We start from the raw sequence: 13,519 nt of genomic DNA on the forward strand, positions 1-13,519 counted from the left end.
TACCAATAAACTTAATTAATAAAAAATTAAATAAAAACAGGAGTGTTTTAAGCATTTGAAAGTTGGCTGAATCCACAGTTAGTGTCCAAATGGGGAGGCTTAAAGACCCAATGCCTTCCTCAGACCTACTGAAACAGAATTTTCAGTTTAACAGGATCCCCAAGTGATTCATCTGCGCAATTAAGTTTGACATGCATTGCTGGACCCGCAATGCAGAGAAATTTAAAAACTACTCCCTGAAACAGGCCAGAGAAAAGATTAAATAGAAAAAAATATTGGGCATTGATCTCACAAAATAGCTTAAATTCATTTCTCTCTTTACTTAAACATTAGTCTTTTAAGAAATAGTTTTTAAAAATCAACTTTCCTCCTTGCCTGACTTGAACCGTAATAAACCACAGAGAATCCCTTTTTTATTACAAGAAAAGCCCAATTTCAGTTAGATAAACATCCAAGAAGCTAGTTAGTTTCCTCTTCTGATGGTTAAAGAGATATGAAAACAAGCAATAATCAGAAACCCATGGGAGACTTTGTAAAGATACCGGTTTATCTTAGCACCAGCCATAGGACCTACAGCCCAGAGCTGGGAGGTCATGAGGTTTACCACTACTTTCAGGCAGAACAGAATTTGAAGTGGACAATTCTTTTTTAAAAATCATCTAAGGGATAAAACATAACCATTTCTCTGACTTAAAGTCTTACATTTAGAAATCTCAGTTGGAAGTCTGCTTAAATCCTTGGTCTTTTCTGAGCCAGTTGATATAATGGAAGGGATCTTTTTTCCTATAGGTTGTCCAGTCAGGCCCACTGACATATGCCTATGGGACTGAAAAGAACTAATAAGGCTGGAGAGACACCAGTCTCTGACAACTTGAAAATGTGCCTCTATCTTGGAACTGAACTCTCCTCAGCGGACTCTGATTTCTGCCGCCATCAGGTGGTTTTCTCATAGTACAAGTAGAGAAAAACATGTTTGGAAACAGGAGTAAAATTAGTTTATTGTTTTATAATCAATCCCTTAGATAAGATCAGTTTATTTTAAAGGGGGAAAATCAGTATCCACAGGAGTTTGAGATCAGCTCATTCTTTTTGAGAAAAACTTGATTCTGCTGTACTTTCCAGAAAGTACATTTACTCATTCAGTGTTCATTCAATGAACATTAAAAAGATTTCTTCAATAGAGTACATATTTTTGAAGTCATTTGTTATATTATATAATCAATAAATTCATATATATCATCTATGTGTGAAAACCTCACATGTATGTTATGAAAACATTTATAAAGCTTCTATGATCTAATTTATGTCTATTTTTCATTGACATATAATTGTACACACAATAAACATGAAATATTTACCCTCAAACAGGCACTGTGTTAGGAATTGATATAGAAGTATGTAAAATGGGAATGCTTCCTGTCATCATAGAATTTCTATTCTGAGAGGAACAGATAAAACAAAAAGAAATATATTTTGGGTCATAAGTACTATGAAGAAAATTAAAATAGGAAAGGGGGTATAGAGTGATGTGTATTTAAGAAAGGCTATTTTAGATAGGGTGATCAGGGAAGGCCTCTTTGAAGAGATGACATATGAGATGACATTTGTATGCTAAGGAAGGAATTGACATACTTTTTTTTACAGTTCTAGATGGAAGGATTAGTATTTGTAAAGGACCTGAAATAGAACTCAATGTTGTACGCCACAGGAACATCAAAAAAAAGAAAGCATTACGTGTTTGATTTTACCCTAAAATTCACAGATTGAAACCATAACACCAGTATCCTAGAATGTAATCTTATTTCAAAATAAGGACATTGTAGATGTAATTACTTAAGTTGAAGTGTGTGACAGTTAAGCAGGATTTTCAACTTGATTAGTTTCAGAGACACCTAGGGCAGTAGTGGCAAAACTATGGCATGCATGCTGCAGCAGACTGTTTGTATCATTGAAAGCTCTAAAAGGTTTGCCATCACTAACCTAGAGGATTAGGGTTTTTTTTTTTTGTTTTTTGTTTTTTTTTTTTCTTGTACCAGGAATCGAACTCACAACCTTGCGCTTGCCAGTCAAGCGCTGTGCCACTGAGCTGAATCCCCAGCCGACCTAGAGGATTAGTAAAGCACACTTCTGGGTGTGACTAGCTGGGTCATAAAGGCAAGACCTTGAGTACTACATCTGCGCCTTGGCCTCATTGTTCTCTGGCACTGTTTTCCTGCTGTTCTTCTCTGCCACCAGGTACTAAGTAGCTTTTTCTTTTACCACATGCTTTCAACATGATGTTTCTGCCTTGGAGCCAGCCAAACCATGAACTAAAACCTTTGAATCTGTGAACCAAAGTAAACTTCTCTTCGTTTCAGTTGTGGGTGTCAAGTAGCTTGTTTCAGTATTGGGAAAATTTGGTAAAAGAGAAAATTGGAACCACAGAAGTGAGATCATTTCTGTGGCTATATCTGATCATGTGGTTCATAACTTTTTGGGTCTGGTTTTTGAGAGGAGTTTAGAAAATTGGGCTGGAGAAAGCCTAGATGTTTATAAGTAGAGCTTGATGGATAATTCTGGTCAGAGCTCAGAAGACCAGAATGCCAATAAAAATGTGGAAAGTAAAGGCAAGAGTTGTAGTCAGGGTTTGCAAAGGGAACAATTTAATACAAGACATATAATTTATAGAATTATTTTGTAGTCACCCAAAGAGTCAAGTACAAAAGAGTGCAGGAAATCTGTCCACACACTAAAGACCCAAAGAATTCATCATTGTGCCTGGATCCTGTGGCAATGTCCTGCATGAGTCCAGCTAAAGACCTAGAGCCCATGACAGTGCCCCTGACAAGTCCAATTGGAGGCCTAGAGCCCACAACAATGTCTCATACAAGTCTATTTCACCAATCTGTGCTGGGAAGGCCCAAAGGTCAGTGATGGCAGCTGGAAAGTCTGTGCTAGCAGGATGAAGGATCTGTGCCAGTAGGCTGAGTGATTTGCACTGAAGCCAGAAAGCAACACTCAAAATAAGAACCAGAGTGCCTCCAAAGTGAACCATAGCCGTTGTCAGCAACAAAAAGGTCCCAAGCTCCTCTGATGATGAGAACAGCTGAATTCATATCAGGAAAGCCAGCATGAAAAGCTCCTCCAGGAGAATCAACAGCACCTACAGGAGGACAAACAGCTCCTTCTTCCTCTCCAGTTCTCCTTTTTATGTTGTTGGCAACAATCCTCAGGTGGGCCCTCCACACCCAGCACCACACTGATTCGGTTCAGCCAGGTGTTACAAATTGACCACCAGTTGTCAATCCACCACAGCAATTGTCATGAAGATTCAGTTGGGCACAAGAACTTTACTGGAATTTGGAGTAGTGGTCATGTGTATTATAACATCACAAAAAATGTCTACATATTGCCCATGCTTTGAGACACTGAGGAGGCTGAATTTAAAGATTGGGGACGAATTGGTCAGTCAAAGGAAATTACAAGGCAGCCCAACATTCATGTTGTGGCCTGGATGCTGCTGCCTACTTTTAGACAGATATCTAGTGAGAATTAGGAGTGAAAAGCAGAGCAGAAGTATTTGAAAAACCTCTATTTGACCCAAAAAGAACCATGTGTAGAGTTGGAACCAGAGGAGGTGTTTTTACTGAATAAATTAGCTCCATTAAAAAGAAAATAATAACTTTGAACTGGGAACAAGAATAACAATGTCTGGAGGGCATCTCAGGGATCAGCAAGACTTGAGGCTTAAGGGTGCAAAAGTATAAAAACAAAAGTGTAAAGCTTTAATTTGAGAAGAAAGTACCTAGGCTCTTTGCTGGAGAAGGGCCACCTAGAGAATTTGTTTTTCAGTATTCACTTCACTATTCTCAGATGTCTAGGTACTCATAGGCAGCTATATCAATGGTCCAAGGAGGCCTGTATACTGCTTATTCTGGTGACAGATGTTAGTGTCATCCATATGATGCAGGCTTTACTGGCATGCAAAATGATGGAGCTGTGGAATTATGGATGGATCCACCCAGATTTCAAAGGAAGGCTTGTGAGGCCAAGTGATGTACCCTTGAGAATAGGTGTGGGGTCTTGCTGTGACTATACCTGAGCATGTGGTTCAGGAGCCTTTGGAACTGGCTTGTGGGAAGAGTTTGGAAAGGTTTGGAGATGCCGGCTGAAAAAAGCAGCCCTGATATGCCAGAGACTGTACTTGATGGGACAGTTTGTTTAGAGCTCAGAAGACCAGAATGGTGATAGAAATGCTATGAGTAAAGACCAGGCTCAGGAGGGTTCTGCTGGAAAAAAGGACTGCATTAGCTATTAAACTCAAGATGATGTGTGTTATGACTTGGTAGAAAGTTTGACTGCATTTTGCTTGTGTCCAGAGACTTTGTCTGAGGGTGAGATTAAGGGTGGTGGAACTAATTAATCTTGCAGAAATTTCAGGACAATCTAATATCAAGGCAGTGGCATGGCCACTGTTGGGGGCTTTTAGGCAGATTTATGATGAGAATTAATTTCAGCAGAATGATTTAAAAATCTTTTGAGTTTGGTCAGAAAGGAAGCTCCAGAAAAGTTGAAGCCTGAAAAGATGGAGGCAAAATTGGTCACTGAAAACACTAGCAAGAAAAAGTCAAATATTTCAGAAGAAAACAAACAAAAAAATGGGCTGAGAACATCACAAGAATCAGCAGGACTCTACCCTTTGCAACTTCAAAATTGCAAAAGTGAAAGACTTTGCTTTGTGAAGAGCCCCAGAGCATCATGTTGCAGAATGGCAGCAGCCTGGGAAAGTTGTTCCTTGGGATTTGGTTCATAGGCACTAGACACCCTACAGCCAAGAGAGAAGGAAAGCGCAGCTCCAACTCCAGCTGGCAGCATGCCTTGGCATCATCCACATGAAGCTGGTTTTAGGTGCATGCAGATGCAAGAGTTGTGGGGGTCAGGAAGGCTTCCACCCAGACTTCAGAAGAAGTCCTGATAGACCAGGCAGTGTGCCCCTAAGAGGGCAGTGTGTGAAGCTGTGAGTGTGATGCTGGAGGTGCAGTAGAGACCCCAGAAGTTTATAGAAACCAGGAATGTGTATCTTCTGAGGAAAGTTGTAAGGAATGAGCAAAGGAGACCCAACAGAAAAGCCATGGAAGCTACAACAGCTGGAAAAGCAATAGGGGCACAGGCACCCAAGCCATTTTAAGTTTACATCTTGCTACAGTTTGCCTTAGACCCTGGATATGGAAATACAGGACTTAATGATTGCCCTGCTGGATTTTGGACTTGCTTTGGTCCTATTCCTTTCTATCCCTGTATTTGTACCTTTTGGAATGGTAATGTTTCTCTTGTACCATTGTATTTTAGAAGTACTTAACTTTCTTTTCATTTGTGCAGGGTCTCACAGCTAAGAGTTTGCCTTAAATCTCAAAGGACACTTTGTACTTGGACTTTTTAGCAATGCTGAAACTGCTAGGACTTTGGCAAATCTTAGAGATGAACTAAATGCATTTTGCATGAAAGGATGTACATGAGTCTTTGGGAGAGGCAGAGGCAAAATGTTATAGCTTGTATCTAGATGTCCCCCCAAAGCCTCATGCAGTCATAGGTGGTGCTTTACAAAGGTGGTTGCATCTAGGGTGTATGAAGACAGAATCAAGGATGTGATGCCAGGATTAAAGGTGTGAGTGTTACCCTCATTAAAGATGGGTACCCTAGACAGGGATAGAAAGAGGCTTGTCATTCACTCATCACTTGCTTGCTGCCTTTTACCTTCCAAGAACTATTTCTCCTTTGCGATACCTCTCAGCCATGCCACCCTGCCTTGGAGCCAGCCAATTATGAACTGAAACCTCTAAAAACTGTGAGCTAAATAATCCTTTCCTTTAATTTTATGTATTTGGTATTTCATCTCAGCAACAAGAGAAAAGTAACTAAGACATCAGCCTATCTTCTGCTTGGGTCAAGAAAAATCTATAAACTTTTCAATTTTGCTGTGTTACAAGCAAATTACCCCAAATCATTCTGGCTAACAGAAAAAATACAAACATTTATTATCACCAGGCCCTATCTGACAGACTAACTACCAAATGGTGAGATATAGGACTGCACAGAGTTTAAGGCCTTGGTGCCACTCCAAGTGGTGCTGAGCTGGGGGGTTAGTGTACCAGATTTTCATATTCTACTTATGCAAAGGTGCAGGTACCTGGACAATACTTTTAGTCATTGTACTTTTTTTTTTGGTACTGGGGATGTGTGGTGGATTGACAACTAACTGTTAGTCAACTTGTAATACCCAGCTGAACTGAATCCATGTGGTGCTGGGAATGGGGACCCACCTGAGGATTGTTCCCAACAACATAAAAATGAAAACTGGAGAGGGAGAAGTTTCAAAACTGTTGGGAGCTGTTGGTTTTACTGGGTGCTGTTGGTTCTCGTGAGGAGCTTGTCATGCTGACTTTCCTGATATGAATGCAGCTGTTCTTATTGTCAAAGGAGCTCTGGACCTTGTTGTTGCTGAGAATAGTTATGGTTCATTTGGGGGGAGCTCTGATCCTTACTTTGAGCATTGCTTCCTGGATCCAGGGCAGATCCTTCAGCTTGCTAGCACAGATCCTTCATCCCACTGGCAAAAACTTCCTAGATTCCACCACTGACCTTTGGGCCTTCCCAGGGCAAATCCATGAAACAGGACTGCGTGAGACATTGTCGTGGGCTCTTGGCCTACAGTTAGACTTGTTGGGGGTATTGTTATGGGCTCTAGGTCTTTAGCTGGACTCATGCAGGACATTGCCATGGGATCCAGGCCCTCAGTTAGATTCTTTGGTCTCTAATGTGTGGACAGATTTTCTGCACTCTTTTTGTATATGACTCTTTGGGTGACTATTATAAATTAATCCTATAAATTATGTGTCCTATATTTTTCTCTTGTAAACCCTGACTACAACAGGATGGAACCCAGGATCATGCATGATAAGCACATGGTCTATAATTGAGCTACAATCCTTCATTCTACATACATGGAACACAATTTTTTCACCAATAAAATATTATTTTGTACATTCCTTATATTAATTATGAACTCTGGTATAACATTTCCTAACCTTGGGTTCAGTGGATACTATTTGTAGAGGTTCTATGGACTTTGATGGGAAAAATTACCTTTTTATCTGTATCAGTTTCTAACTGAATATAGCCAGCAAGTCTGTCTTATTAGCAGTATCTGTGACTTTCTCACTAGCATATATCTAATATATTTTCACATCACAATATAACTATTGTCAATATCTAAAAAGATCACTACACTCATCTCTACTTCAAAATTGTGGTGATTATTAGAGCTGCATCTATCTGTTGTTATTTGCTGGGCAAGTAAAGAAGTGCCCATAATATTTTTAAAATGACTATAACGGGCTGGAGTGAGGCTCAGTGGTACAGCACTTGCACAGCATGTGTGAGGACCTGGATTCAATTCTCAGCATCACCAAAAAATTGTTCAAACTGCCCTCAAGGTTTACAGATTCAATGCAATCCCTATCAAAATTCCAATGACACGTTTTACAGAAATAAAAAAATCCTAGAATTCATATGGAACTGCAAAAGACACTTAATAAACAGATCAATCTTCACCAATATGCACAAAGTTAATGGCATCACACTATCTGCTTTTAAAATATACTTTAAAGATATATTAATTAAAACAGTAAGACATTGTATAAAAACAGACATATAGACCAATGGAACAGATCAGTGTTTGACATAGGTGCCAAGAACACCAAATAGGGAAAAGACAGTCTTTAATAAATGGTACTGGGAAAACTGAACATTCCTAAGCAGAAGAATAAAATTAGACTCTTATCATTTAACCACATAAATAAATCAACTCAGATTGAGGACTTAAATGTAAGACCTGAAACTGCATGACCATGAGAAGAAAGCATAGAGCAAAAGTTCTCTGATATTGGTCTGGAAAAAGAATATTTGGAAGTGACCTCAACAAATAGGATAATATCAAACTAAAAACCTTCTGTAAGGCAAAGGAAACAACAGAGCAGGGACAGCCTACATAATGAAAGAAAATATGTGCAAAGTGTACATCTGTTACCTTCTTTTTTTTTTTTTTTTTTTGGTTTTGGTTTTTCTCCGGTGCCGGGAACCGAACTCACGACCTCGTGATTGCCAGGCAAGCGCTTTTGCCGCTGAGCTAAATCCCCAGCCCCAAAGTGTACATCTGATAAGCGTTAATAAGCAAAATACATAAGGAACTCAACTAGATAATAAGAAACAAACCAAACTAAAAAATGCACATGGGCTTGAATAGACATTTCTCAAAACAACACATACAAATGGCCAATAAGAATATGAGAAATGCTCAACAACGTTAGTCATCAGACCAAAATAAACCAGAACCACACTGAGATATCATTTACTCCAATTAGAACGGCTCTTACAAAAAAAGACAAGAGATGCAAACTGCTGATGTGGATGTTAAGAGGACTTCTATACATTCTCCTTTATAGAAAAGAGTAAATTAGTACAAGGTATATTAATTAAAACAGTAAGACATTGACATAAAAACAAACATATAGACCAATGGAACAGATTAATTTTTGACATAGGTGACAAGAACACCCAAAAGACAGTCTTTAATATATGGTGCTGTGAAAGCTGTTCTTGAACATGTACAAAGTTTTAGTTTGACAGGATGAATAAAGTCTGGAGGCCTATTGAACAGTATGATGACTATAGTTAATGTATTATATGCTTGAAATTGCTAAGAAAATAACGATTTTAAATGTTCTCACCAGAGAAAAGTAAGGTAATTTATATGTTATTTATCTTGCCTTAATCATTTTACGATGTATCCATATATCAAACCATTACATTCTACATATAAATATATATGTGATTTTTATGTCAAGTATACCTTAATAAAGTTGTGGAGAGGAAAGAAGCACGTACATTAATATGTCATTAATTGTATATTTAATGTTTTGATGACTATGTCAACATAACTGACTTTAATTGTAATCACATTTGTCTTTTTTCTGTGCATTAAAAATGCAGCAGCTCTGAAAAGATATCATTAGTTGCCCAAAGGTGACTATGACATGAATAAAGTTTACGAACTCCTGATTATATTGTTTTTTGAGACAAGGTCTTGCCATGTCGCCCAGGCTGGCCTCAAATTTGCGGTAATCCTCCTTCCTCAGCCTCCCAAGTGCTGGGATTACAGGGGTGCACCACCACACCCATCCAAAACTCCTGATTTAATTCAGGTTCAAGTAGGAAAAGGTGAACTTCTTAGGAGACTAGCTGCCTTTGGGTGTGAACACCTGGGTAGGATTTTCAAACGCTTACTAGTGACTCCTGTGTATTTTTTCTTATTAGGGTAATTCAAATACTAACTAACAACCTCCAGTGTGTGGATTAAAACTAATTTACAATCTATCAAAACAATTGTCTATTAACATAAATAAAACTGGCTTCTCATCCCTTTGAATATAAATGTTTAGCAAAGAACTCCCTTCTTCCTATCTACACAACCCCACCCTCACTTAGATCTCCTGTAGACAGATACAATATTTCATTAAATAATTGATGTTTGAGTACAAAATGTCATTGGTTGTACAATCCATAATTCAAAACTCCGAAAAAGAATTTCTCTCAATTAAACTATAACATATCATTACTGGTAAAATTCACCCCAGTTTCAGAGGAAATAAAAATGTTTTAGAAATGTGTCTCAGAAAAGATAAGGTCTATCACACAGCTGATACTGAAGTGCTTTGAAGTAAGTTATAGACAATATAAAACATTGCACATATTGCAATAGAGCATGGTAAGGAGTATAAATCTTTTTCTTCACTTAAGATATCATAAATTCAGTTGTCAAGTCTGCTGACCTGCCACAAGATGGCGAGAGCTCCAAGGAAACACAGGGAGAACCAGCGACTAGAAGTAAAAGGCAAGCATCCAGGTGAAAGATCAACCACAAAAATAAAACTGAGTTTGTCTTTTGGGATCCTCCAATGCGTTTTCTTCAAAGTTGATAATAATGAAAGGAAACAACTACTTTAGCAGAGTATGAAAGTGCACGTTTAATGTTTCATTCTGCCTTGTGTGTACTGTGCTCTGTCTTTCAGACAAGATGCATAGGTGGACTCACACGGTTGGCGTAATAAGCCAAAAGTGTGGACTCACTGGCAATCAAGGCTGTTTTGCATGTTTCATTCAGATCTTTCCTCAGCCCCAGGCAGGTATGCAGTTTGACAAGTGGCTCATAATTAGGCGAGACTTGCCACATATCGCCTCATTACTACTGGGCAACCCACCAGGGTTTTATTTCAAAGTATGGAATAGGGAAAATAATAAGACATAAACTCTGGTGCATTTCTGCCGGATGAGTAGTGAGGAAGATGATGTCTCTCTCATGCCATAAAGGCCAGCATTACCAACATTATACACACGGGGTGTGCCGAGAGATATTGAAAGGGCTGGACTCTCATATTGTTGCTCAGAATGCAAAATGGTATAGCCTTCTATGAAGGGGGATTTGTCAATATCTAGTAAAATTACATGCACGCACTTCACTTCCCAAAAGTTATTCCAAAGACATACTGGAGAAAGTGCAAACTGGTATATGCGCAATACTATTTGTTGACATTATCAACAAGGTTAGTAGATGAAAAGAAACTCAGTACACCCACATAACGCAGTAATATGAGATCATAAAAAAGAACGAAGATAATCTTCGTATACTGATGGGAATAATTTCCAGACCACATTAAGTGCAAAAAAGCAAGTTAGAGAAATGTTTTTATACATCTTTTGTGTAGAAAATGGGAGAAATATACATATATGTATGGGTATGTATGAACACACACACACATATATTTTTTTAAATAAGAAACATCAGACTATAAACCAAAATCTATCAAAACTGAAGGAAAGAGCAAATGGGATGCAGTGACAGGAATGGATGCTAAACTTCTCTGAATACATTTTTTTTGCAGTACTGGGGATCCAACTCAGGATCTTGTGCTTGCCAGACAGGCGCTTATACCCCTGAGCTATATCCCCAGCCCCTCTGAATGTATTTTGTTGTCTAGATTTTACTTCAAAAGTACAATTAAAAATAAAATTAAATCAAAAGAAAAAATAATCTCTAAAAACTGAAAACAAACTGAAACAAATGAACCTTAATATATATAAAATTGGTGGCATAATCATACAAAGAAGAGAATATTGTCAAATAACTGAAACAGCATTTTTCCTGCATCTCCCTAATGATGTATGGTCTAAAGAGGAAAGGAATCACAAAGAAATCCTAAATTTCTTTCTGTAGTCTTAATGTTAATAATAATATTGACATTGATATTATTATTGAATAACTATTAGAAAGTTTTATTGATTACTTAGCATTAACCAAATAAGTGTGAAGTCAATATAGTTAGAAACTAAGATTGTCAGGTTGAGAAAAAAGATAAATTTGAAATAAAAAGTTAGCTAAAATCCCATACTATTAAATTTGAATTGGAAGCATCTTTATGAACTCATGATAGTTTTATTCTTTTTCCCCTTATCCTTTTCCTCCTCCTCCTCCTCCTCCTTCTTCCTTTTCTTCTTCTTATTCTTCTTCTTCTTCTTTTCTGTCTTCTCTCTCTCTCTCTCTCTCTCTCTCTCTCTCACAAAGTTTATTGTCTTTATCTGAAAAGTCTTCATAAAGTTTTTGTTTAGTTTAGCTCTCAGGAGCCCACTTGAGCTCTAAGGAAGATTGCCTTCTTCTGAGCTATCCCATCTTTCTTCTGGGAGAGAAACATCTGGGTATGATTCAGCCTTTTCTTTTGGACTTCATTCTTGGGCTTCTTCTCTTAGACTGGATTCTTTCATACAGCAGCATGAGGTTTTGTAATCATTTCCTCCATTATGTCTAGCATTATGTTGTTCCTTATCATTGAGAGAATTGTTCCTTACAAACATCTTCATCTTCTTCCACTAGGTAACATAACCTACAATATTCTGGCCCATGATGTGTTTCTGAGGTACTTCTGAATTAAACTCCTTGCTCTCAAAATCATAACCAAGGAATCATCTGGTACTGTGAGAGATAAATAAGTCTCCCTCGTCAGCTCCATTCAAGGGCCCAAAAACTTTATTGCTAGTGGTACATCCGGCAAGGCCTACATCTAAATAGCAGTGAAGGCATCAGGTGGACTATTAACGCTTTCCACATTGTATTCATAGCCTGTCACTGCCAGCTCGCCTTCACTGATCTCCATGCCAACATACTGTAAAGCCTGTGAGCCAGAATCATACCAGTACAAAATGCTGCAGTATAATCTTTCAAGCCAAAATTCACACCATATTTTAGTAGTTGGTGTACATAAGTGGCACAGACTACCACATTTCCCTCTCTGTTGACATAAACAACCTGACAAATGATATTTCCATTGTTAGAACGCACACGAACTATCATTGTATATTTGTGTATGCTGTAATATTTCTATCCTGTATCACAAAGGGATTCTAAGTGTAGTAATCAGTTTTATCCTTTTCTTCTTCTCAATTTGACTTGGTATCTCTTAAAGTAGGCTTCATGCTTGAAAATTTCAACAAAGCTCATCCTACAGAATGGAGACCTTGTGGCTTGACAGACCTGCAGGCCTAGCAGTGCTACAGAAGGAAAAACTGTTTTTATTTTTCAAAATTATGTTCTTCCTAGTACTTTCCATTAAAAAGCGTAGAATCAGTGCCAACCCAAACAGCAACAAACTGTCTTTGGCATGCAGACTTTGGTCTTTAAATACCTTTTCCCACTGAAAGGAACTAGAGTGCTTTCGAAAAACAGCTATGCAAATATGGGCAATAAGCATGCAGGATAAGCCAGGGAAATCTTGCAGTAGAAAGCAAGAAGCTATCAAAGATAACTGGGATTCTGTCAAAAGGACAAAAAGGAACCACTTAAAAGAGGATTCCCCTGGCCACTGATGTGATAATTTGTATATAAAATAATGAACATCCAGTTTTAGCTCACAAATGTTAAGAATGGCATTGCCATCCTTACAAAAAAATAGAAAGCTGGAAATTGCTAAAAATGATGGAAGAGGAAATTCCAGCATTCTATCCTTCCACAAAGGCATCTAGTAAGCTAGCAAAGTGTCAGAAGCAGCTTTCACAGAACTCTGGAATCTAGTAAAAATTTTTCAGCAAGAAAAGGAGAACTTAATGAAGAAAAAAGTTGTTGCATCACAGCAAGGTCCTGTGACAGATTAAATTGCCTGCTTACCATATTCTCCCTCCCCATCAGAGCAGTGGCAGCTGTGAAAACAGCAGCTTACACTCTTGGTGAAGACTGCTTGTACTGGAGGAAACAATATAGATGCTATTCTCAAAGAACTGTGTGTGTGTGCATGTATGTGTGTGTGTGTGTGTACATTTTGACCATTCTGATGGTTCTCTAAAGGTATAAATGGAAAAGTACAAGGACTTGCCTTCTTTTCAACTGACTTTGAATGTTCCAAGGGCAGCTCATTGTGAGGCATTTTTCAAAAGCTTT

At 38.2% G+C, this 13,519-nt stretch overlaps 1 protein-coding gene and 1 pseudogene across 1 annotated transcript in view; both read right to left on the reverse strand.

Moving 5' to 3' along the window:
• Window positions 1–10,267, reverse strand: part of Nox1 (NADPH oxidase 1) — a 46,218-nt gene extending 35,951 nt beyond the window's left edge. Inside the window, exon 1 of the mRNA XM_013505850.1 lies at window positions 10,130–10,267. Coding sequence (XP_013361304.1) covers window positions 10,130–10,267 — 138 coding nt within the window. The remainder of the gene's footprint in view (window positions 1–10,129) is intronic.
• Window positions 10,268–11,708: 1,441 nt separating this feature from the next.
• On the reverse strand, window positions 11,709–12,586 carry LOC102012982 (annotated as a pseudogene).
• Window positions 12,587–13,519: the final 933 nt, after the last annotated feature.

This window comes from Chinchilla lanigera, unplaced genomic scaffold (genome assembly GCF_000276665.1).
Source record: "Chinchilla lanigera isolate Chin_1 unplaced genomic scaffold, ChiLan1.0 scaffold00102, whole genome shotgun sequence".
Lineage (NCBI taxonomy): Eukaryota > Metazoa > Chordata > Mammalia > Rodentia > Chinchillidae > Chinchilla > Chinchilla lanigera.